Source organism: Halichoerus grypus, chromosome 12 (assembly GCF_964656455.1).
Source record: "Halichoerus grypus chromosome 12, mHalGry1.hap1.1, whole genome shotgun sequence".
Classification (NCBI taxonomy): domain Eukaryota; kingdom Metazoa; phylum Chordata; class Mammalia; order Carnivora; family Phocidae; genus Halichoerus; species Halichoerus grypus.
The window spans coordinates 2,060,391-2,084,609 of NC_135723.1; the positions used below are offsets into that span (position 1 = coordinate 2,060,391).

A 24,219-nucleotide genomic window follows, 5' to 3' on the forward strand; every position below is an offset into this window, starting at 1 on the left:
CGCCAACGTCACCAGCAGCAGCAGATCTTCTTCCTCGTCACCATCATCATCTTCATCATCATTGTCATCACCGTCGTCATCTTCATCACCACCACCATCACCACGATCATCGTTACAATCAGCATTATCACCAACACCATCATCAATTCATCACCGTCATCATCACCAGCATCATCACCGTGATCATCATTATCACCAATACCATCATCAATATCACCACCGTCATCACCAACGTCACCATCATCATATCACCATCACCACCACAATCAGCATTATCACCAACATCACCATCATCATCACCACCATCACCATCACGATCATTGTTACAATCACCATTACCACCAATGCCATCACCAATGTTACCACCATCATCATCACCTTCATCACCATCACCACCACAATCACCACCATCATCATCACCAACATCATCACCACCATCACCATCATCATCTTCACCACCACCACCGCCACCATCACTAACACTACTGGACACTTTCTTGAGCCAGTCAACGTTCTGTGTGTTCCACGTGTACTTAATCTGTTATTCACAGTAACTCTAAAGGAAAATTCAAGCACAGGGAGGGAGAACGGGAACCCCAGGAGCCTGGCTCCACCGTCCACACTCGGCTCCAACACACCTACTGCTTCTCCAGAAATGAGCCAGAGAAAGGGCCCTTCTACCACAAATTCACGAAGCCAGCATGCGTGACCGCTTAGATGATGCCAGTAACTGGCATGCCTCATTGTCTCCAGGGGGCACATGCAGGGGCTCAACACGCAGATGCATGTGACGTGTATAAATCACAGGAGACAAAACTACTCATGGTCCCTTTTCGTGGTCTCTACAGTTTACTGACAAAAGGAACAGACCATAGAAATTAACTACATTTTGTCAGGGGCAGGGAACAGAACCATGGAAGGGCCACAGTTTCCTCTGAGCAGCCAATCACAGTCACCCACGGCGACCCTGACGGGCCCCGTCTACACCCATGGTGACCCTGCCGGGCCCCTTTACACCCGCAGTGACACTGCTGGGCCCTGTCTACACCCGCGCTGACCCTGCCAGGCTCCCAACTACACCCGTGGTAACCTGCTGGCCCCGTCTACACCCACGGTGACCCTGCCGGGCTCCTGACTCCAGTTCTGGGAGCAGCATGCCCACATCCTGCCCCCACACGTCCGCAGGTGTGTCCGTGGGGCAGGGGAGATACCCCAAGTCTCACATTTTGATCCTAGTGAGACTGGTCCTTCCACAGGCCCTGTTCACCTGACAATGTCACTGGGGTGCCCATCATACAGTCGCGTTTGGAGCCATCAGAGTGATCCCTTAAGACAAGAGCACTGAGTCATGCAATGCAAGACCTCTCCAGCCTGCGCAGCAGCTCGTGGCAGCCAGGTGACGGGGAGCCCCCCAGGCCCCCTCACACAGGCTGCCTCCAGGGAGAAGGGAGGGGGCCCACACATCCAGAAAAGGACACAGAGACACCGGGGGGTCAGGTAGGGGAGGGCCCCGCTGGCAGGCCCCCTGCGGCCGCAGTGGGAAGGAGTGACCGAGGTGGTGGCATGCTCATGGCCCTGGGAGCACCGTCAGCAAGAACGACACAGGACCCTTAGGTGGAGCAGCCACACCAGCCCGCCCACTCTCAGGCCCTTTTCCTGCAAGAGAGACCTTAGAGGCCCAGGGCCCCCCCCCACCCCGCTGAAGTCTGACCCTCCTCCCCCGTAGCCCCACCGCAAAGCAGCCCGCAGGGACTGAGTACGGGGGTCCTCAGGGAGAAAGGGGAGCCAAGAGGCAGTCCCAACACCACAGAAGCCCACTGGCGACACCACAGGGCCACCCTGTGCCTCCTCCAGGGCCTGGTCCCCCAACCTGCCTGTGCTCTGTGACGCGGACCCCCAGCCCCCAGCCGGGATTCTAGGGCTCAAGGGAAATGAGAAATGTTGTTCTCACAGGCCCACTCTCCAGATTTATTAACATGCAAGCACACGACTGCCTGGGGCTTGAGCATCAGAGCCCTGACACCAGGCTGAAGGGCCCGCCAGGCGAGCCCTGACCCCGAGGTGCAGAACATTCCATTGTACACTCACTAAGAGGTCAGAGCACAAGACTGAATAACCCAAGTCACGGACCCCCCAGCGTAGACGGAGGGCAAGTCACAGCCGCTCACTGCTGTCCCCTCGCCCACGTCAGCAGCTTTGCTCCTTCTGGAAAAGTTTCCTCCTGAGCACGAATCCGGGTAAATACAGTCGGTCCCTGCCCCAGGAAGGGTGGGGGTAAACACCAGCTCGGAAGGGGAATTCCACGATTTAACTTTTGGAAACTCCCAACTCCCGAAAGAAGCTTTTCATTTGGGTTTTTGTTTGTTTGTTTGCTATGTTTTGGTTTCATTAGCAAGGGAATGATAAACGTGCACTCACCTCGGCATGAAATCCCTTGGCTGTCAATAATCTGCTTGCAAACCCCACAGACCTTGGGTTTCTTAAAGGCTTTGTTCTTAAAACTGTGCAGACTCGTTAATTCTTCTGGCTGAAAAAACGAAGGGAGAAACTGTCAGCTCCACGATTCACAGTTTGTTTGCTTTTTCTTTTCTCTTTCAGGAAATAAGGCGTCTAGCAGAGTTTGGGAAGAGCTAAAAAAGGAACTTTACCCGTTCAACAGAGAAGAACAAGAAGCCATCCAGCCAACGCTGGGATTCCCCAGGGGAGCCTCAGATACCCGGTCAGCATTCTCGATGCCAGAGCCCCAGAGGGAAGCTCACACCCCCTTGCCCCCTGGCTTGCAAATCCCCTTATAAATGGGTGAAGAGCGTCAGGAGCGCGGCACTAATCAACGCTGATAATGTGATCCTGTATTAGCTTCCACCGACATCCATGACAAAGTAATCCATAGGCAATCCCAGAATCTTAATGCTTCCTCTGGAAGCAATGCTCAGCAAACAGCACAACCGTGTTCAGAGGAAGCTTGGTGACTGATTCTCCCGGCCCCTGGGCCTGGAGTGAATGTGCACCTCTGCGGACCGAGAAGCAATCATGTAAGACCAGTGTGTTAAGATATGCGGTTCCTCCCTAAACCCGGCACAGCACTGAATCCACGACACACACGGGTACTAGGAATACCTGAACCACTCATCTACCCGGTTTACAGGGTCAAGGCTCACGGCTGTATCTGATCATCTTACAAAAATTCAATTTGCCTTAGAAACCAAACACCATCGTTCTACCCCATTGGTGATATTCGGCAGTGTATCCTCCCAGGGCCTGGATCCACTGAGGCCCGTACTTACCACCAGAAGCAGCCACAATTCCCTGGAAGATTAAATGCTAGCCAGAATGGGAAACAAATGGTACAACTATAGTTTCTTACACATGTTTTTAGAGCTACACCAATCCTGTGACTCAGCAATTCCACTCCTGGAGACACCCAACCGAAGTAAATGCATATGCCCACAAGAGTCTTGTGCAAGAATGGGCAGAGCTGCCTTATTTAAAAATGCCCCGAACAGGAAATAACCCAAATGTCCATTAAAAGGAGACTGGATAAACAAACTGTGATATATTCCTATGACAGAACACTGTTCAGGTACACGCAAGAGCTTGCTACCATTACACACTACTAATCATGAATGAGCACCTAAAGCGTTATCATGCTGAGCAAAAGAACTCCGACACAAAAGCACACAGTGATGACTATTTACATGACGTTCATGAACAGGCAAACCAATCTATCTAGTTCCTCAAAGGCAGGAAAACAGTGAGGTGAGCTCCATGACTGCCCCAGATTCCTGCATCAAGGAAGGTCCCAGAATGCAGAGAAGGAAGGGGACCAGTGTACCACCTGGGATTGAGGAGAAGGTGCTAAGCGTCCAGGCAGAACAGGGCAGCAAGAGTTCACTCACCAGAGCACCACAAAACAGGGCTGCATGGAACCCCTAAGATGTGCACAAGGGCCCTCTGAAACATTAGCCGAGTGCTGATGAGCACATGCATGCGGTATATGCTCACATCACAGTACAAACTGCCCAAAATAAAGCACAGAAAGAAGGGAGTAAGTAAACACACAGATCAACAGACAGAGCATCAACGAGCTGTGGGAAAGTTCAAGCAGCCTAACGCATGTGTAATTGAGGTCTCTGTAAAGAGGGGAGGGGAATCATTGAAAATATAATGCCTAAAACTTTTCCAAAATCTGAGCAAAACTATAAACCCATAGACTGAAGAAACTCCATAAATCCCAAGTACAAGAAATGTGGCAGAAATGACACCAAGGCACATGATATTCACACTGCTCAAACCCAGTGATACACAAAAAATCGTAAATGCCTCCAGAGGAGAGGAAAAGACACATTACGACAGGAGACCAACCATTAGCACAACAGCAGATTTCTCATGGAAAATAAATCCAGTGAGAAAACAGTGGAGAGATTTAGAGTGCCAAGAGAAATTCTGCCACCCTGAAATTTTGGACCCAGCAAACACAGCATTCAAAAATTAAAGTAAATTTAAAAATTCTTATGATATGCAAAAGCTGAAATATTTCATCACCAGCTGACACATACTACAAGACAAGTTAAACACAGTCTGAGCACAAGGAAAATGATCACAACTGGAAAGACAGCTTTACACAAAAGGAACAGTGCCAGAAATGGTAAGTATGTAGATACATACATAAGATTTTCTCCTATTATTAAAAGCTCACTATAAAATAATTAACTGTTGAAGCAAAAACTAATAACGATGTAAAGTGAGGTTCAACAGACATAAAAGTAAAATTTATGATAAAACAGCACAAAGCCAAGGAAAAGAGAAATGTAAGCATTCTACTGCAAGGCTCTCATACACTATCATGTGAAGCAGGCTGTGATAAACTAGAGAGATGTACTATAAACCCCAAAGCAACTACTAAAATAATGAGTGATAGGTAATAATCCAACAAAACAGATAAAATGAAATTATTTTTTAAAAAGTTCAACTAACCTAGGGGTACCTGCCTGGTTCAGTCGGTAGAGCACAAGACTCTTGATCTCAGGGCCATGAGTTCGAGCCCCACACTGGGTGTAGACATTACTTTAAAATAAAATCTTTAAAACATTAAAAATAAAAGTAAAAGTTCAATTAATCTATACATGGCAAAAAAGGGAAAGTAGAGCAAAGACTAGGTGAGAGAAACAGAAAACAAACAGCAAGATGATAGATTTAGACCTTACCATATTAGTAATCACATTATATAAATAGTTTAAATGCCTTAATTAAAATGCAACAGTTGTCAGATTATATTCCTTTAAAAAAAGAAAAAAATACACACGGATAATGTTAAAGGAAACCTAGAGTGGCTATATTAATATCAGACAAAGTCGACTCCAGATTAAAGAATGTTACCAATGATATGGAGAGGGATTTCACAATAAGAGGGTACATGCATCAAGAGAACGTACAATCATAAACATGTATGCACCTATTAACAATACTTTCAAAATACATAAAGCAAGAAATGATAGGATTGCAAGGACATAAACAGGCAAATGTGTAAATATGGTCAGAAACTTATTTATCCCTCTCTTAGACTGAACTATGTCCCCATGAAATTCATATGTTGAAGACCAAACTCCCAATATGACTGTATGTAGAGATGGGGCCCTTAAAGAGGTGATTAAGGTCAAATAAGGTCATAAGGGTGGGTTCCTAATCCAGTAGGACTGGTGCCCTTACAAGAAGAGGAAGAGACATCTGGGGGGGCTTGCACACTAAGGAAAGTTCATTTGAGGAGGACTCAGCGAGAAGGTAGCCATCTACAAACCAAGGAAAAAGGCCTCAGGAAAAACGAAGCCTGTCAACACCTTGATCTTGGACTTCCAGCCACCAGAACTGTAAGAAAATAAATTTCTGTCGTTTAAGTCCCCCAGTCTGGCATTTTGTTATGGCAGCCCCAGAAAGCTAATATACCCCTTCCCAATGACTAATAATTATTTTTATCAATAATAACAATTGGTAATTATTGCAGAAAATAATCAAAGATACATAAGATTTGAACAACATTCTCAAAAGACTTGACCTAATTGACACTGATAGAACATCTGACCAACAGCAACAGAATACACATCCTTTTCAAGTGCATATGGAATGTTTAATGAAGCAGACCACAGCCTGAGACATAAAACAAGTCCAAATAAATTTACAAGTATTCAAACCATACTAAATATGTTCTCTGACCACAATGGGATTATATTAGAAACCATAAAAGATAAGATCCTTATAAAATCCCCCAAGTATTTAGAAACTAAACAACACACTTCTAAATAATACATCATAGCAAACAGGATTTATCCCAGGGAGGCAAAGTTGGTTTAACATTCAAATACCAATCAGTAAACTAAAAAAGAAACCTACTGGGGCACCTGGGTGGCTCAGTCTTTAAGCATCTGCCTTCGGCTCAGGTCGTGATCCCAGGGTCCTGGGATCGAGCCCCGCATCGGGCTCCCTGCTCCACGGGAAGCCTGCTTCTCCCTCTCCCATTCCCCCTGCTTGTGTTCCCTCTCTCGCTATGTCTCTCTCTGTCAAATAAATAAATAAAATCTTAAAAAAAATAAAATAAAATAAAAACAAAAATAAAAATAAAAAAGAAACCTACACAAGCTTTCAATTAATCGAGGGGGAAAAACTCTGACAAAATCCAACATCCATTTCCTGATAAACACTCTCAAATCAAAATAGAGAGACACTTCCTCAACTTGGTAAACTCCACCGCAAACCCCAATTCAAGGAAAACAGACTGAATGCTTTCCCTTTAAGCTCCGGAACAAGGCAAGGATGTCTGCAATCAACATTTCCATTTAACACTATCTTAGAGGTTCTAATCAGTGCAATTGGGCAAGAAAAATAAATAATAGGTATCTAGTTCGAAAAGGAAGAAGTAAAACTGTCTTTAGTCACTGATGAAACCACTGTCTATAAAAAAAAAAATTCATGAAATGTACAAAAAAGCTCTAGAACTAACAAGCAAGTTCAGCAAAGTTGAAGCACAGGAGCTCACTGACTGTACAAAATGTATTTCTACATCCTAGCAATAAACATTCAGAAACTGAAATTCAAAGAACATTACCATTCACAGTATCATCAAAAATATTAAATCCTTAGAAATCAGTCTAACAAAAGATGTGAAAGGCCTATAAAGTAAAAAATGTAAACCATTTCAGAAAGAAAGTGAGGAAGACCTACAGAGGCAGAGGGATATACCATGTTCATGGATGACAAGACTCGCTTTAGTCAAGATGCAGTTTCTTCCATAAAATCGACAGATTCCACACCATCTGAAATCCCATGGAAATCCCAACAGGCTTTTTAGGTAATTGGCAGATGGGTTTTAAAATTCAGGTTTACATTCAAAGCACAAAACAACTTTGAAGTTTGCACATATTCTAGTGTACAATTTGATTAAGTATTCAGACCCCAACTCCTTCCTCCCTGACCTACAGCAGACATAACTGATCATTCACAGCTACCATCCCCCCTTGGCCTTACAAGGGACTGGAACTGGCAGAGGGGTGATTCCAATGTGAACACGAGCTTTGGCTGTTCTCATCTTCTCTGCTATTTGAGCTCTCTGGAGTGCGGGCAGCTTACAGCTTTCCAATTGACCAGCTCTAGTCCTCCTCTCCCCCACATCCCACCTGACCACTTCCAGTTCCTCCAAAGTCTTTGCCACATCATCAGGCATCTCGTGGTGTTTATGTGGATTTTGTCAAGCCTCTCTAAGGAGGCGAAGTGTCACGCACCAAGCAGGACTCAGCTTCTGCTGCCTGCAGTACAAGCTCTGGGACCCCGCGCAAGTCACTAGGGACCTGGGGACACAGAGGATACTTCCCCTCCTGCCTGTGAATGGAGCTACTGTAAATGACCAAATGCTATATATACACCAGGCAGGAGTTGTGTGCACCAGCCGCCCATGGGAATCACTCGGTCAGCTTTTGAAACCACTCTCTCAAAACCCCGCCCAGACCAGTTAAAACAGATCATCCGGAGGTGAGGCTAGAATACAAACTTTTTTCAGAACTCACCCCGTGATTCCAATCTGCAGCCAGGACCGAGAGCGACCACTACATAACGGACTATACTATAAGGATCCTGCATAAACATAAGGCACTGTTGGTATATCCCTGTTCCTCCGTTTGCTACAGGTTTTTGCGAGACACTAAACTTTTGGGAGAGCAGGGCTCCTCCTGCACTCAGTGCCCGCAAGGGAGGGACGACGGTGTTCCTCCTGTGAAACTCAGGACACCGGCAGGGTCCTCCTGTGCCGTAAGCATGACCACCGCGGACCCACAAACACAGATGGGAGGACTCAAAACAGAAACCACAGAGCCGAAGTTAGAGGCTGTGGGCTCAGACCCTGTCTCCACCCGCCTCGTGCTCAGACAGGAGCAGGCATTCAAGCATCTGAAAATACAGTCCTCATGGCAATGCCCCACTTGGCACACACTTTCCCCCCTCGTGTGTGAGTTATTTGTTTATCCACCTTCTCTCCGATGCTCCATTGCAATGTCCCAGAGGCAGGATACAGGGCTCTCATCCATGTGTCTCTGAGCCCCTCTGCACAGTGCCTGGCAGAGAGAACCTGAGACCCTCAATTAACGTTTGTTAACAGGATGAATTGGCCCTAGTCTTCGGGCCAACGGGGGACACTGTGACCTTTTATTCCTTCCAAATACCTTTATTCCAACCAGGGAGAAAGAGGCACTGTGTTCCTGAGATTTTCTTGCCCGCTGGGCCACAGCTAGAAGGCTGGAGGGTAAACAGCAGAGGTGTTGGGGAGGGGGGGAGCTTGAAGCCCCGTCTGTCCCGGCCCGCATCCCCGAGGAACTCGCTCCGGATAGTGTAATAACATCTGCTCACGCTTCATCTGTACAGAACATCTCCATTGTGAAATGAGCTAGACGGGATTAGACGGCCTTTGTTCTCACCTGATACCGTGCTTTCATTTCACCCAGAGAGGTGGGGCCACAGAGTGCACGGGGGAGGGGAGGCTTCCATGCTGCAGCATTTAGCAGGCTCAGTTCAGGAATCTAAATTGCATTTAATTGTTAGGAGCAGACAGTTGGAAGGGCAGTGAGCAGGGCTGCCCGTTCCACAAGGACTCCCGGAGGGGTACCCGGTAATTAGTGCTGGTCTTGATTGTGAGGTCTCTTTTTAGAAAGAAAAATCTCTGCAAAATTGAGCAAGGAAAAGCTCCACGTGAGCGCGGGAGGGTACAGCTCTGCTCTGCTCTACAGAAATGCAAAACTGCACAGAACTCTCTGTGGGTTCTCTGGGCTAATGTTACAGTAGCAAAACAGCGACCCACACAAAGGCTAAATCAGCACAGACCTCGCTGTTTTCCTCCCCGGGAAAGAGGATTTAGGCGTGAGTTCTGGTACCTGGGAAACCGGCAGGCGGCATTCCAGGGAGCAGACCCAGGGCAAAAACACCAATCAACTTGACCCTGAAGTTAAAGGGCCACCAAACCTTCCTGCATGGACAGAGTAGCCCCTAAACCTCTGGGATGACGCCCACAGAGGTCTCCACCCTTTCGCAGCCCGAGGACACAGGCGTCCAGACACCCTCCCCACACCACACACTGTCCCAAGCTCCCCAGCAACAGCGTTTGGCTGTTAAACTGATTATCAGAATGCAGGGCGACCGAAGGGATGTGAAGTAGCTGACACTTCGACTTACTCATTTCTCAGAACCTTAGAAAAGTTTCCGGGAAACGAATGCAATAAATGCCTAATTATTAGGCTCAGAGAAAGGGCTGCTCGAGCCAGGGGGGCATCTGCTCGGTTTAGTTCAAACGCGGTGGAGGACGGTCCCGTGGACCACGGACTGCAACGTGGCCCTGGCGAGCTTGTATTATCCAAACACGCCATCAGCACAGAGCTGGGGGCCCTTTCCCTTTGAAAGAAATCTGGGCTGCGCCCCCAGCCTACATCAAGGCCAGTGTCCTACTTCCATTCTCCGGAAAAGGAGTCCAAGGAAGCGCGTTCAAAAGGCAGTTGGATTAGAAAGTTAACCCTGAACTCTCCCACTCCACGTGCGTGCGCTCACCCGGGGGCCCGCCTCCCACCAGGCAAAGGCCGGCTTCCCCGCTTCCCCTCGTCCTCCCCTGCGCGCGCGCGCGCACACGGTACTCACGCGCGTGCACAGAAGCACGCGCGATTGTGCGCGGACAAGGGCGCACGAGCACGCGCAGGCAAGGGAGCACGGACACACGTGGGCATACGGACACACTCGCGCACACGCGCGCGCGCATCGCCTCGAAAGCGCTCTGCTCCGAGAGCCCCTGCGCCCCAGCTCCCCAGCTCCGAGCCCCGCGCCCCCGCGCCCCCTCTTCAAGCCCCGCGCCCGGCTCCGAGAGGCCGGCGCCCCTCGGCCCTGCGCCCCCGCGCGCGCTCGCACCCACTCACCTGGCGCCGCTGCCGGCGCGCCCGGGCCCCACGCGCGCACCCTCCAGGCGGCCCCGAGGTCAGGGCGCGCAGCCGCATGGCCGCCCGGGCGCCCGCGGAGAGCTCGGCCCTGGCCAGGCGAGGTGGGCCGCGGCGGGCGCTGACCCCTCTCCCGCGGCGGGGCCGGGCTGGGATGCCTCCGGGGCCCCTGCGCCCCGAAGTCCCAGGCAAAGTTCGACCCCGGAGACCCGAAAGGGCGCAGCCGGCACCTCCAGGTCCACTCTACCGTCAGAAGTCAGATGCCTGGAACAAAAGCCAGGCGAGCGAGCGCACGGTCCCCGGGCGCCCCTCCATCTGACACGAATTAGCCCTCCCTCCCCCGCCCCAGACCGCAGCTCCACAGAGGAGGCAAAAGGCTTCTCAGCCAGACGCAGGCAAAGTGGAGAAGAAACGCCTCCCAGGGCAGGGCTGGGGGGCAAACGTTCCGCTGCCACCCGACTTAAATTACCCACGCCTTTCGCTGGGGGGGGGGGGTCAGCTTGACTAGGATTTCAGACCTCGCCAAGAATGCCAACCGAGGGGCTTAAAGTCAAACCTGCGGGCTCAGGCTTTCAGGATTTTAAAATCTTGACCGTGGTCCAGTAAACCTGCCTCTGTAATGCTCAGTATCATTGGTAATCTACCCTGCGGGCACACCGTGGGTTGGGAGTGCAAAGAAGGAAAACCCCAAGGCAGAAGGGTTCTCTTTCCAGAGTGCCTCCGCAACCAAGGAAACCAAGGAGCCCCTCCTTGCTAGAGGGAGGAGGACCAGCTGGGGGTCCCAGCAGGCTCAAAGCTCAGGATCAGGGTCTTTCCACAGCTGGGGGGCTGGGATCCCCGCGCTCTCCTCCTCCTCACCATTCTCAGGGCCAGCCAGCCACTGGAAAATCACACATCCCGTTTTCCTCTCTGGCTCTGTGATCTTGGAAGGGAATTTAAAACCTGGAGCGTGGGAGCTGAAGGTGACCAGGAGGGTGGGGGCAGAGTGTCACATGAAGAGGAAGGCAGACACCTGGAAAGTGGAAGGGTCGCTTAGCCTGAAGGACAGCCCAGAACGAGGGACGGCACGATCGGCAGACAGAAGAGCTCTTTCCTTGAGCGCGTCGGACCCCCGCTGGACCGAGGGGACACGGCTGCCATTGTGGAGCAGTGATCTCAGCTCTGGTAGCTCCTGGGAGGAGGGAAAGGCTGCCTTGATCATGTTTGGCTGCAAGAGGAGGGAGCAGAAGGGCTAGGGAGACTTCTGGCCTCAGGCCGCTCTCCTAGTGCCCCCCAGCCGCGGGCCCCTGGTGACCTGGCCTGCTCTGTGCCCAGCCGGAATGCGCCGCGCTCAGACCTGGGTCGGGCCAACACTCTGACTTCCTTCACATCTTTGATTCCGTGAGCAACTCCAATGTCTTAGCTTTGGAAGCAGCTGGGTGGGCTTGGGCTAGAGCGAGGTCTTTATGGCTTACACATGTGCGAATTCCAGTGGTGGATTCAAGGCCAGAATTAACCTCTCGGGTTCTGGCACGGAACATCCATCTTCCCGTTTCTGCAGGGGAACGGCAAGGCTCTTGGACTTTCAGCCACAAAAAAACAAACCAACCAACCCAGCATCACGCCATTCGGGTGCAGACACCCATTTATTCTCATGGCTCCCACCCCTCAACTTAGGTCACTAGTCATCTTTCTCTTCATTCATTCATTTTCGAGATTCATTCATCGCTTACTCATTTTTCCGGGGCGGATTCAGACTTTTTAGTTTTGCAAACACTTCTCAGTCCTGTTTCTACTACAGATGCCTGTCCCCCACGGAGTGACACAGGACCCGATGCCATCCGCGTCACACGTGTTTCTGATTCCCCGACATCAAACACAAGATGGGGCACGGAGCCGTGTCTACAAGCCGAGCTAGAACCACGTCATTCTGCTATCTGGGGGCGCACAGCACACACACTTTTTCCAGAAACCAGCTGGATCTACCGCCAGCCTTACCCACAGAACCAGCAGAGGGGACGTGAATCCCAGCAAACAGGAGACCCCTCCCCAACGTGGTAAAGTTCCCCAACGTTGAGGCCGGGCTCCACACTCTGTGGGGGCCCCTGCATAGGACTGTCAAGAGCGCGGGGAACATCCCAGGCCTGCAGATCACGAGACAGATGCTTGTTTTCCTAGGGACACCCCAAACCTCTTATTTAAAAGTCACCTCGTTCGGGCAGCTGGGGGGCTCAGTCCGTTAAGCGTCTGCCTTCGGCTCAGGTCATGATCTCAGGGTCCTGGGATCGAGCCCCGAGGCGGGCTCCCTGCTCAGTGGGGAGCCTGCTTCTCCCTCTCCCGCTGTCCCTCTGTGCTCTCTCTCTCTTAAATAAATAAATAAAATCTTTAAAATAAATAAATAAATAAATAAATAAATAAAAGGCACCTCGTTTAGCAAATTGCCGCACTTTCTTACTCCTCGTGGATCAGATGCACGTGGTCCGCATCACAGACGACAACCAACAGAGCTGTCACAACGCCCGGGTGAGACTCAGCAACCCAGACAGGGTCTTTGGGTCGAAGGCCAGAACACGACAGCCCGAAGGAACTTCCCCGAACGCAAAACTGGGAGCCCTGCCGGGGCTGCCCACTTTGCAGGCTGCCCTATTCTCCCGCCGGCCTCCCCCAAGCCCTCCTGCAGCGTCCCCCAGCCTGCGTGCACCGAGGCTCCTGGGCTCTGTGCCCTGGCGAGCGCTGGGGCTTCGCTCAGGCCTTCTCAAAGTTTTCCGATTCTCCTTTGGGGCTGAAAACTGCTGCCTTCCTGGGCTCAGCCCAGGACCCCTCTCCTGCCCGGCCTCCCCGACTGCTCACCAGCCCTCACCCAAGCCCACCTCCATCCCCGGGCCTTCTGTCTGTGCCTCATCCGTCCAGCAAGATCTAACCTTTGCCTGGGGTTTTCCGCACGCAGACCGAGCGGGGACAATAAATGCTGGGCAGGAATGAAAGAAAGCTGCTTTCCATGACGTCAATGCTGGTTACTCAGTCTGTCTCAGCTCACCCTCTGCCCGCCTTGGGAGCAGGCTGAAGCACAAGGATCTGGGGGCAGCTCAATCTGGGGATCCCTGGGGAACCCAGAAGCCGGGGCGGGTCCTGTCCTCCGGGCGCAGATGGCCCCACCTCACCAGGTTCTCACCCACAGCCCGGTCTGCCCCTCATAACGCCACAGCCGCCTACCACGGGCTTCTGGCTGCATGAGACCCCAGGAAAGGAGCGGTTCGTCCTGCAGAGGATGGGCTTTAGGGGTTCCGCCAGCCAGTCCTCGAGGGCAAGCTCCAGCTCCCGGGCCGCATCACCCACCTGGGGCTGGAAGCCCAGACCAAACTGGGGACAGGAGCCCATGCCAAGGCCGACGCTGACACAGGATTCGGGGCTCACGGGGGGAGGGCAGGCCTGCTCAGACCCCGTGGGTCCACGCACTCACACTTGCTCATCAGTCCAGAAACATCCCTCGCAAACACAGATGGAGAAAGTTTCAGGAAACGGCTGGTGTGGCCCACGGTTTCCATGGAGACACAGACTCAGACGGACACACACGTGCACACATCACCTCCCACATCCCCCAGCTCTGCCCACATTAGCAGTGGTCACACCCAGCGCCCAGCACTCGATTTACAATCCGATTTCCCAGCAAAAGAAACAGAGAAGGCTGGCCATGCAACTTTGTCACAGGGTCGGAGCGACTGGGCCCAAAATCCGTGGCCCCCGGGAGCGGGATGCGCCCTGGCTCCAGCCGTGGCATCTGCGGTGGGGTCACCAAGCACTCTGGGCGCACGGCGCCTGTCTTCACCACCAGCCCCAGCACACATACCACTGTCACAGGCCGGTCACTGGTCCATGGCCGGTCCATAGCTGGCCCGTGGCTCCATGACCCCGAGTGCCAGAGAGCTTCCAAGAGCCACCTGAGGCACTTTTAAAAGCACTTGGCCTCGGGATGAGAAAGACTCGTTTCAGGACTTGGAGACCCGTGAGCTGTTGGCAGCTCTCATCTGCAGAGGCCTCTGTGCATGGCCTTCCCTGCTGGTGCGGGGACAGGGACGCCGGCCATTCTGGGCATCGGAGGCCCGAGGTCCATCTCCGTGGGCCGGTCTCACACCTAGGCCTTTCTCAAGCACGGACCTGGGGCAAATCCTGGCTCTCACGACATTCCTCTTCCTCCCTTCCATGCTCACCCTGCTCCATCCTGCCACCAGACGGGGCAGGATCCAGTGAGCCCCTTCAGGGCACTAGCCACTTCAGTACTTCCTAACTCGGCAACACCCGGGGAGCCCTGAATGTCCCGCTCACTGACAGCGACAGAGCCTGGCCCCAGACAATGCCGGGAAGGGGAGACGGGCCACTAGACAGAAGGGGAAACTGAGTCCCGGGGCGTCCAGGGATGCACGGGGACCCAGAGCCCTGGAGAGCCAGAGAGCTGGCTTGCAGTGTCCCCCAGGGAGCACAGGTGCATGGCCCCCCGGGGACACTTTTGGGGACAGGGTCAGATCAAAGGTGCTGCGTGTTTGGAACCTGACCCTCGAAGACGGTCAAAGCCTGAGCTACTCAGGGGGGATGCAGGACGGGCCGAAATTCCTCTCCAGGCTCTGCCCTTCACATCCCCCGTTCTCGAAAGTCACAGCAGGTGCTCAGGAAACCCGTGAGGAACGCCTCAAGGCGGTCATGCCGTGCAGCCCGTGGAACTGAAATGTCCTCGCTGGTGGCAGAGTCCAAGGCAAGTCCCTGCCCGAGCTCACGGCCCGCTCACCACATCTGGTGGCCTTTCTAAGAAACAAGGTGCTGACCTCTGGCATCCTTAGCACAAAGTTTCCCGCCAATGCTGAGAAAAGGGGCATTTGTTTTCATTTCCCCGTGCACTCTCCCCTGTCGTGCATATCCTCCCCACCTTCGAAACGTCCAGAAAAAGGGGCTCTCTCGACAAAAGCAACCTCGGATGTGTGGAGGGATGCTTCTCTGCTCAAAGGCAGCAAGTGCTTCATGGAAGACCTGGACCAAAGGAAGGGTTAGATGGAGGGTGGCCCCACCCCCCACCCCCCCCGCAGGCACACCCTGCCCTGCCTAGGCTGACCCCACTGTCCTCCTGTCTCCACATGGGGAGCAGCGGTGGGATGGGACGGGATGACAGAGGAGGGGCTGTGGAAGGCAGGGGAGGGGTCTTGGCTGCTTCACCTGGCCGAGGTGGGGAGACAGGGGGGCAGCCCCTGAGCGTGAGGGCAGGGAGGATGGCCACTGGGGCCGGCAGAGCCCGCACAGACCCCTGCATGCCACGGACTCCGGGCTCTTGCCAGGTGGACACCACGGCCTCAAATGCAAACCTAAAAGGAGGAAGCAAACCCCACTAGCATATCTTACCTGCCTCCACCCCCAACCGGCACAGGACGCATCCTTCACCAGGTGAGAGCAGACCCCCACCCAAGCACACAGGGTCTCCCCCCCTCCCCGGCAGACCAGGAAACGGACACCCAGTTTCCCTTCCTCTGCACTGAGATGGTCCAGGGGAGGGGAGCTGTGGGCCTGGGGGGCCCTTGGGGAGCCTTTCTGTCCCTCGCACCCAGAGCCCACCTGAGGCCGAGGAGCCCAGCAGCCCGAGCCCAAGCGCCCTGGCCTCTGGTCCATGCTGGGTGTCCACACGGACAAGCCAGCAGCCGCCCCATCCTGTCCTGGTGAAGCTGGGAGCCGGGCAGGAGGCGAGCTAGAGGCCTGTTAGGCATGGGGAGACAAAGCTGGGGGGTACCTGGGAGCTTTGCCTCCCGTCCCCACCAGCCTCTCTGCATCATCACCTGACTCCAAGTACCAGGAACCCCCCAGAATGAGCTAGTTCCTGAGCAAAGCCACCAGACCCGCAAATGCAGGATGCACTCTGCTCTCAGCTGGGAACCCCCGGAGGAGAGGGAGGAACCTTCGCTTCCTTCCAGACACGGCAGGGCGTGCCTTCTCCACTCTTCCCCAGTGATTTCAAACTGATGTTCTTCAGAGGGAGTTTTATTTCACACAGAGGAAAATCTAGACCCTCACCCAAGCCTGGGGACAGGCTTCAAAACGCCAGCAGTGGGCTGGGCGCTCTCCATCCCCCAGAAATGCCCATTCTGGGGGTTGCCGTCTCCGTTTCTTGGAGACAAGTGGAGGCTCTGGGAAGTTAGGACAGGGGACCCACGCCCGCTGCCCTTCTGTAAGAGCATGTCGTCCAGCCGAACCCCTGTTCTCAGGGCCCCCCCACGCCTCCCCTGGTCACCCGGGTCGGGGGGGCTGGCTCCCACGGTGAGGATGAGGATGAATGGTGCAGGCCAGGCTGACAGGGCACCTGCTGGGTCACCAAGCCTCATCTGGAAAACCCTTGAATTGCCTTCCGTCCTTCCACGCCCCTCACTTCTGCTCCAGTGTTCCCAGCATAGAGTGACCAGGGTCTTGACTGGGCCACATCCGGACCTCCGGACCGGCACTTTGCCCACAACAACCTGTCTCCACCTGGAAACATACAGTCCTCAGCTCACCACCTCTGAGGGACCCCCAGACGCCAGGATTTCGTCCAAATCCCCCCCAGGCCTCTGACCCACAGCCGGGTTAGGAAACACTGGACAGTGAGACTTGGCAACAGAGCACATGCTCCGCTCCCCCTCCCCCGGCCCCCCCGTGGCCTGGAGCATCATCCCCCAGGAGGCTGGACCGGGACAAGCCACGCAGACGCAGAAGACACAGCACCACGGTGTGCCCCAGACCCGCTCTGCTATTCGCTGTGTGTCAACAGGTTTATTAGTAACCACTCTGGGCCAGTTTCATCACCTGCCAACGGGGACGGCAAAATCACTACCAACCTCCAAAAATCCTGGCGAAGTTGACTCCAGGTAATGCACACAGGGGCTTTGGTACCATGCCCACCACGGCCGCTAAATGTGCCTTCTTCCCTGCAGAGAGGGCTCCCTCCCGGACGAAGAGGGGAGGAAAGATAATGTCACAGTTCCTGAGGAAATTGGGCTGTTTTCATCAGTATTAACACATTTTATTTATTTATTTATTTATTTTTAGATTTTATTTATTTATTTGAGAGAGAGAATGAGAGAGAGAGAGCACATGAGAGGGGGGAGGGTCAGAGGGAGAAGCAGACTCCCTGCTGAGCAGGGAGCCCGATGCGGGACTCGATCCCGGGTCTCCAGGATCATGACCTGAGCCGAAGGCAGTCGCTTAACCAACTGAGCCACCCAGGCGCCCCAGTATTAACACATTTTAACTACTTATTCCTAAAGCTGTTTTTTGTTTTTTTAAGTTGGGCGTGGAGTCCAATGCGGGGCTTGAACTCACGACCCTGAGATCAAGATCAGAGCTGAGCGCAAGAGTCAGACGCTTAACCGGCTGAGCCACCCAGGCGTCCCTACTTATTCCTAAGGTTTTTAAAAAGCAAAAGTTGTTTGTGTTTATCGTTGTCAGTGTGAGTCAGTATTTTTAGTCCCGGGCAGGTGTTGGGGCAGGTGTTGGGGCAGGTGCTGGATGCTCCCCCCTTGCTCTGGGGAAACAGGGACTTTGAGGCAACTCCCCTGGTCCGGGCTCACATTCAAACTCGGTGAGGCCATGAGTCTTCCCGATCTCCCTCGCCCAGAAGCTGGGAATGCACGCGGCCCCATCAAAGTCTATTCACAAAGGGAGCTGATAACTAAATCCTGTGATCTGAATTTCCGCAGAAGGCAGCCCGTCCTTCCGACCGACAGGGACTCTGTTCCAGGCTGCCGGTGACGCTCCTGCCTGCAGGCAAGCCCCACGGTACCCAAATCTGACCCCAGCACATGAAACGCACATTTCCCAGAAATAACCTTCATTGCTCGCTGCGACTCAGAAAAAAGAAACAACATCTCTGTCCATGCCCAGAGAGCAGGAATGGAACGTCCCCGTGACCAGCAGACCAGCACGGCCCTTGGCCACACACCTGGCAGGACGCCGAGCCTCGGGCTCCCCAGGTCGTGAGGACCACCCACCTGGCAGCCGAGTCAGGAGGGGGCAGGGAGACAAGCATGCAGAGCCCCTGGGCAGGGTAGCCAGCATCACACTCCAGGGACCCCGAGCCACTGCAGATGAGGAGTGCAGGCCGAGACCCCTGACCACCTCAGACACTGCCCGGTCCATCGGATGCACAGTAACAGAGATGGGGCCACAGGATGGCAAAGAGGGTGCCACGCTGGCTTGTGCCACTCTCTGCCCCCTCGCTGATATAGCCTGAACACAGCCGAGCACCCACGGCGCCCCAGATAGGTGCACACGGACAGGCACACACCCTCAGAATAAACCAACAAGCAAGTGCTTTGGATCGAGTCTCACGGGTCCACGAGCTGAGCTCCATGGTCACTGCTCAGCCTCCCGCCTGAGCCGCCAGTCCAGGCACACAGAGCCAGGCGGCCTTGGGCACTCGCATGCGGACCCAGGCCTCACTGTTCTGGAGCTGGACTGAGCCTCCCTGGGGACAGCTCTCCAGCTCACTCCTGCCGGCTCCTGGCCCGTGAGCATCAGCCACGACCAGCCAGCCCGCGGGGACCAGGCAGTGCGTCTCCTGGGGACTGCTGTCTGTTCCCCAGTTTCCAGAATGGTCAGTCGTGTTGTGCTTTTAATTTAAAAATCTTCACCTTAATAACGCTTTTGTATTTTATCACTGTAAAAAGTTAAAAGTTCCTTGATTTTCAAATGAATAGTTTATCAGAGTCCTAACACTCATAAAATAAATTCGTGTGCATCCTGGAGTCTTCAGATTTTAAAACCAACCAACACTTTCTCATTTTTACAGCTAAGATCTATAAAGAAACTCTGAAACTCCAAAATGCTGGTGCAAGTGCTCTGTCACTCAAACTACACATCTAGAACGCGTTTAGTCTACAAATCTAAATAATCCCAGTTAGATGAATTTCAGGCTTGGTTCTTATCGAGCTAGCAGCAACCATTTATAAAAGTGCCACAAAGCACTTTAATGAAATCATTTAATTTAATGCCACAAGCATGAGCCCGTTATACCCTGGAAACAAAAGTTAAATGTCAAAACCACATCCAGCAGACGAACTTGAAATGATTGCAGCAAGAACAGACGGATGGGTGCCGGACAGTGACTTCTGGGTGGTGACATACATTAACAAGACAAATTGTGGCGATCGTTTTGCAATATGTACAAATAGCGAACCACTATGTTGCACACTTGAAACTAATATAATGTTTTATGTCAATTATATCTCAATTTGAGAAAAGCAGAAATAAAGCTCAGAAGAGTTTTTAACCAGTTCCACTGGGGAGAACAGAAAATCTACAGGCAAAGGGACGTCTAGAAGGCAAGACCGTGTAGAAATTACCTTGAATGGCTTTATTTACCTCCCTCTGTGATTATCTGAAAGACCCAGATGAAGGAAGGTTGAAGAAAAGCATTAAAAAGGAAAGAGGCCGGGGCATCTGGCTGGCTCAGCCGGTTGAGCGTCCGACTCCTGATTTCGGCTCAGGTCATGATCTCGGGGGTCCTGAAATCGAGTCCCAAGTTGGGCTCCACACTGAGCATGGGGTCTACTTGAAGATTCTCCCTCTCCCTCTGCCTCTCCCGCTCCCCCCACCCCCCGCTCTGAAAAGTTTTAAAAAATTAAAAAGGAAAGAAGCCATATACATTCTGGGCTTGAGCTTACAAAAGCACAAATTCAGAAGTTAGAGAGTATGTTGTCATGCTAGATCCATCATCCTCTTTGCCCTCCTTCAGGATGGGTTATTCCAAGGTCAGCGCCACGTCAGCACGGGGCTTCTGTGGCATCACTGTCCGTGCCCACCAGACAGAAGCGGCACTGCCCACAGGGTCTGTGGCTGGTGTCCCTGCGGCTGGTGTCCCCACGGCTGGTGTCCCCGCATGTCCCCCTGCCCCGCGTGGGCCAGGACCGCACGCCTTCCCTCACTGTGCACACCTGGGGCACCCCATGCTGAGCACACAATCCTGGCAGAACGGGGGAGGGGGGTGAGTCAATACAGACAGACGCCAGGTTTGAAGGTGGCGGTCACCGGAGGCCACACCCTGCGGTCACGCCCAGGGTAGGCCTTGGAGCCTGTGGCCTCGTATCTGCTGCCCTTTGATTTCTGATTAGCTGAGTGACAGTGATTCACGGCCACCATCCCCCCGCCCGTCATTTGGATCCCAGTTTACTGCGTGGGAGGGACGGAGGGAAGATAGCACCCCAAGGGGAGGTGGTCCTGGTGGCGCTGGGTGCCAGGCTCAGGGTGGGACTCAGCCCTGGTGAAAACGGGGCGTTGGAGGCTTGCAGCAAAGGGTGAGGGTGGGAGACGGGGGCCAGCAGACCCCTGGGGAAACAGGCCAGCAGGGACCTATGAGGATGGCAGCGGGAAAAAGGGAGGCCACCTCCAGGGGCTCAGAAAGAGCCTGGCTGGGCCGGGGATTAGGAGCCATTAGGGGCAGGATCCTTCATGGGGAGGACTGGGGATCCGGGTCTTGGATGGGTCACACGCTTTCACCGAAATCTCTCACCATGGGGGAGAGAGTGCACACGGGCCAGGAACACACTCCTAAGTGCGGGTTCGGGGGCTGCGCTCCCGCTCTCGGGGTCTCCTCCGCATCAGCACAGGACCACAGGGCCACCTGTCCTTCAACCAGCTGGCCAGGTCCACGCTGTGCACCTGCTATGCTCCAGGTCAGGAGGGGGAAGGTCAGGGGCACAAGCCAAGGTCCCCACCCGCAAGGAGTGCTCAGCGTGGCCTCCAGGAAACCTCCCCACAAGGGTGGTGCATTCGTTCCTTCCTTTCTTCCTTCCTTCCTTCCTTCTTTCCTTCCTTCCTTCCTTCCTTCCTTCCTCTGACCGCCCACCACCCTCCACAGTCCATCCGCTCTGCCCCGGGCACACAGGAGCTCAGTGCTCCCGACAAACCTTGACCCACTGCAGGCCACCCAGTTCACAGACGCCCACATCAGCTACAACCTGAGATGCCCAGCAGGGCCCCCCCCCGAGTGACCCAGCTCTCGTTCTCCCACCATTGAGCTTCGCCAGCTTCTTCCTCCCTACACTACCTTCCCCAGCAGACACACACCCCATCTTTAAAGACAGCCCCCCTTGGCCCACACCACCCCTCCCTGCTGCTGGCCCACTTCCCGCCCCCCTTCTAGGGTAGCTTCTTCAAGTGGGCTACCGCCAGTGCTCACACCCACCGTCCCACAGGGGACGGAGGGGTGGCCAGAGACGATGTGGCTGGTGGCTGGCACCAGGTGGGGACAGGTGCCCGGGAAGCGGCAGAGGACCGGATGGTTCTGTCCCACTGCGGGGTACACACAGCACTCGTGAGATCAGGAGGGTGTTCAAAGCCTGGCGGTGGGCAGGTGGCACCTCAGGGTGTCAGAGGGATGGGGGAGCGATGGGGCCCGGGCTCCGGCACAGCTGCCGGGGCAGCGGGACCCTCTGGCCATCAGTGTCGAAAACCGAAGCCAGGACACCCCCTGTGAGAGCCAGCGCTTAGCTGGGGTCACACATGGAAAGTGATTGAGAACCACAAAAAACATCCATGCAGGGCCCTACACCCCTGCCAGCCCAGCTAAGGAGGGATCTGAAGACAGAAGCGCCAGGCACCAAGGGGTGACCACACTGTCCTCATTGACAGCAGGAGGGACCCGAAGTCCACGCACCGGGAACGGGGCGACACGGCATCCGAGCACCCAGCACAGGGGCGCATCCCACAGACAAGGAAGAACGAGGCGGTGAGCAAACCCGTAAATGGAAATCTTTCGTAAACATTAATCCTCTCCTTGCACAGAGGATACAGTAACAAAGAATGCTTTCTGCTAGGGTCCGCTAAGGGGAGAAAACACAAACTGGTATGCGAGCAACTGAGCAGAGGCAACAATGTATCTCAGTCGGGGAAGGTCCAGGCCTTCTGATGCCCGGCGCTCCTTGCTCTCTCCCCCCCTCTGTAATCTAGGACCGGGGACTAGGACCGGGGACGTGGGCACAGACCCCGCAAAGGAGCAGCATGCCCATCTGTTTGCAGGCACCCCATCCGAGGCATATTTTTCGGACACACCTACTTCATTTCTTTTTTTAGTAGGGCTCCCCTGAGGCTGTTTTGGCTATAAGATCGATTCTAACAAAATCGCAGGGATTTGACAAATAAAAAAACTACTTAAAAATGCGTTAAAGATTAACGCATTCCCGTTAATCTTGCCAAGCCCGGAAGCAGTCTGCCGGGCAGCGTGAGAAACAGCTTGCCTGGGAAAACACAAACAAGAGCGGGGACAAAAACCCTGCTCTCTCTGCCTCCACTCCAGAAATCCACAACACGCAGATGCCTGCACACAGACCCAAGCACGCACCCACACACATGTACAAGGGGACACGTGCGTGTGGACACACGTGCAAGGGGACGCACATAGCCGCATACACACACACGTGCACACACAAAGCGGGAGGCGGTCAGGCAGCCCTGTGTGTGCGAAGCACGTGTGCAGATCTTCCTGAACCCCAGGACCCTGTCCTATAAGATGGGCCACTAGTGAGTGGTTCTGTGCGAGATCCTGGAGAAGCTTTTAAATCAAAACGTGATGCTTTAAAATTTCCTTTTATTTCATGAAATGGAAGTTGGTGGCCCTGAGGGGGTCCCCTGGTTGTTCTCAGATCCACGTCCTGGACACTGACAGCCACTCCCCCCAGACGGCATCTCTCCTGGCCCGTCCGCGGCCACGCTGCACCCCACTGACGCCCTGTCCTGCTCACAGCCCATCCCGGAGCATCCGGGGTCGTCACGGGGATGCTCGGTACAGTGAGTGGGCAGGGGACGGCCAGCTGTGAGGGACCTCTGATCCAGAGGTTCCGAGCCTCCCGAGAACACCCTCCCTGGAAAGGTCTAGAGCCAACCACGGGCTCCGGTGTGTCTGGGAAAGTTTCGAGCCCCTTATTCAAGAGAGCGGCAGGCTCTCTGCTCTCCCTGGCTTCTTCCTAACAGTGAACGAGGAATGCAGGATGCCCGCCCCGCCCCGCAGGGCCCTCCGCAAGCAGGGACCGCCGTTGCCTTGACCACCACTCGCTCCTGCCAACTCTGAGCTCACAAAATGACCTTTTCACCCAAACGCAGGCTATTTTAACCCAATCCTCCACCCTGCCCAAGTCTTCCATCTTTTCATCTTTCAAAAACGGGAAACGAATATCCACAATACTGGAGAACCAAAAACGCCACCTCATTGTTCTCATCTCACTTCCTTTCTCCCAGCACGGACTTCTCTGCCCACCAGCAACTGGGCAGGTCAACGGCATCTGGAAACGTACGGAATCCCCCCGTCTTTGAACCATCACCACAACTGGGGCGGCCGCTAGCTTTCAGTAGGAGCCGGCAGGAATGCCAGGAAAATCCTCGGGCACAGCCTCCAACAAAGAGTGCTTCCACCCGAGATGCCGTGGAGCATGCCCTAAGGGATGGCATCCAGTGTTCAGAAGCCTGCATCATGGAATTTTCCAGAGAAAGCCAACAAACTGGAAGGGCGCCCTGTTTTTCAGAAGGTCCGGGTAGGAGGTGGGCGGTGAGCAGGCCGGGCCCTCAAGACATCTCCTCTGTCCGTCCGTCCATCTGTCTGTGTGCCTGCCTCTGGCCCACTCCCACCCGCATGGACGAGGCCCCAGCGAGCCCTCCCGCTGCGGAGGGGGCAATGCTTCTGACAGAGGAGAAGGGAGAGGCGCTTGCGTCCTCGGAGCGCCCAGCGCTCCCGACATGAAAGGGGATGGGGAATGTGCCTCAAGCTGCAGCAGGCCCAGCGCACCCAGGA

The 24,219-nt window shown here is 53.9% G+C and overlaps 1 protein-coding gene across 4 annotated transcripts in view; it reads right to left on the reverse strand.

Annotated features, from left to right (window-relative positions):
• Nucleotides 1-24,219, reverse strand: part of TNS3 (tensin 3) — a 207,626-nt gene that overhangs the window by 164,380 nt on the left and 19,027 nt on the right. For 2 of the 4 annotated variants that reach the window (XM_078059911.1, XM_078059910.1), the window contains exon 2: nucleotides 2,419-2,527. Coding sequence is in view for 2 of the 4 variants with exons in the window: in XM_036102704.2 (XP_035958597.2) it covers nucleotides 2,419-2,527; nucleotides 10,434-10,511 (187 nt within the window). In the remaining 2 variants the exon portion in view is untranslated. Of the gene's footprint in view, nucleotides 1-2,418; nucleotides 2,528-10,433; nucleotides 10,661-24,219 lie in introns of those variants that run through there. The other 2 variants (XM_036102704.2, XM_036102705.2) reach the window with 2 other exon arrangements.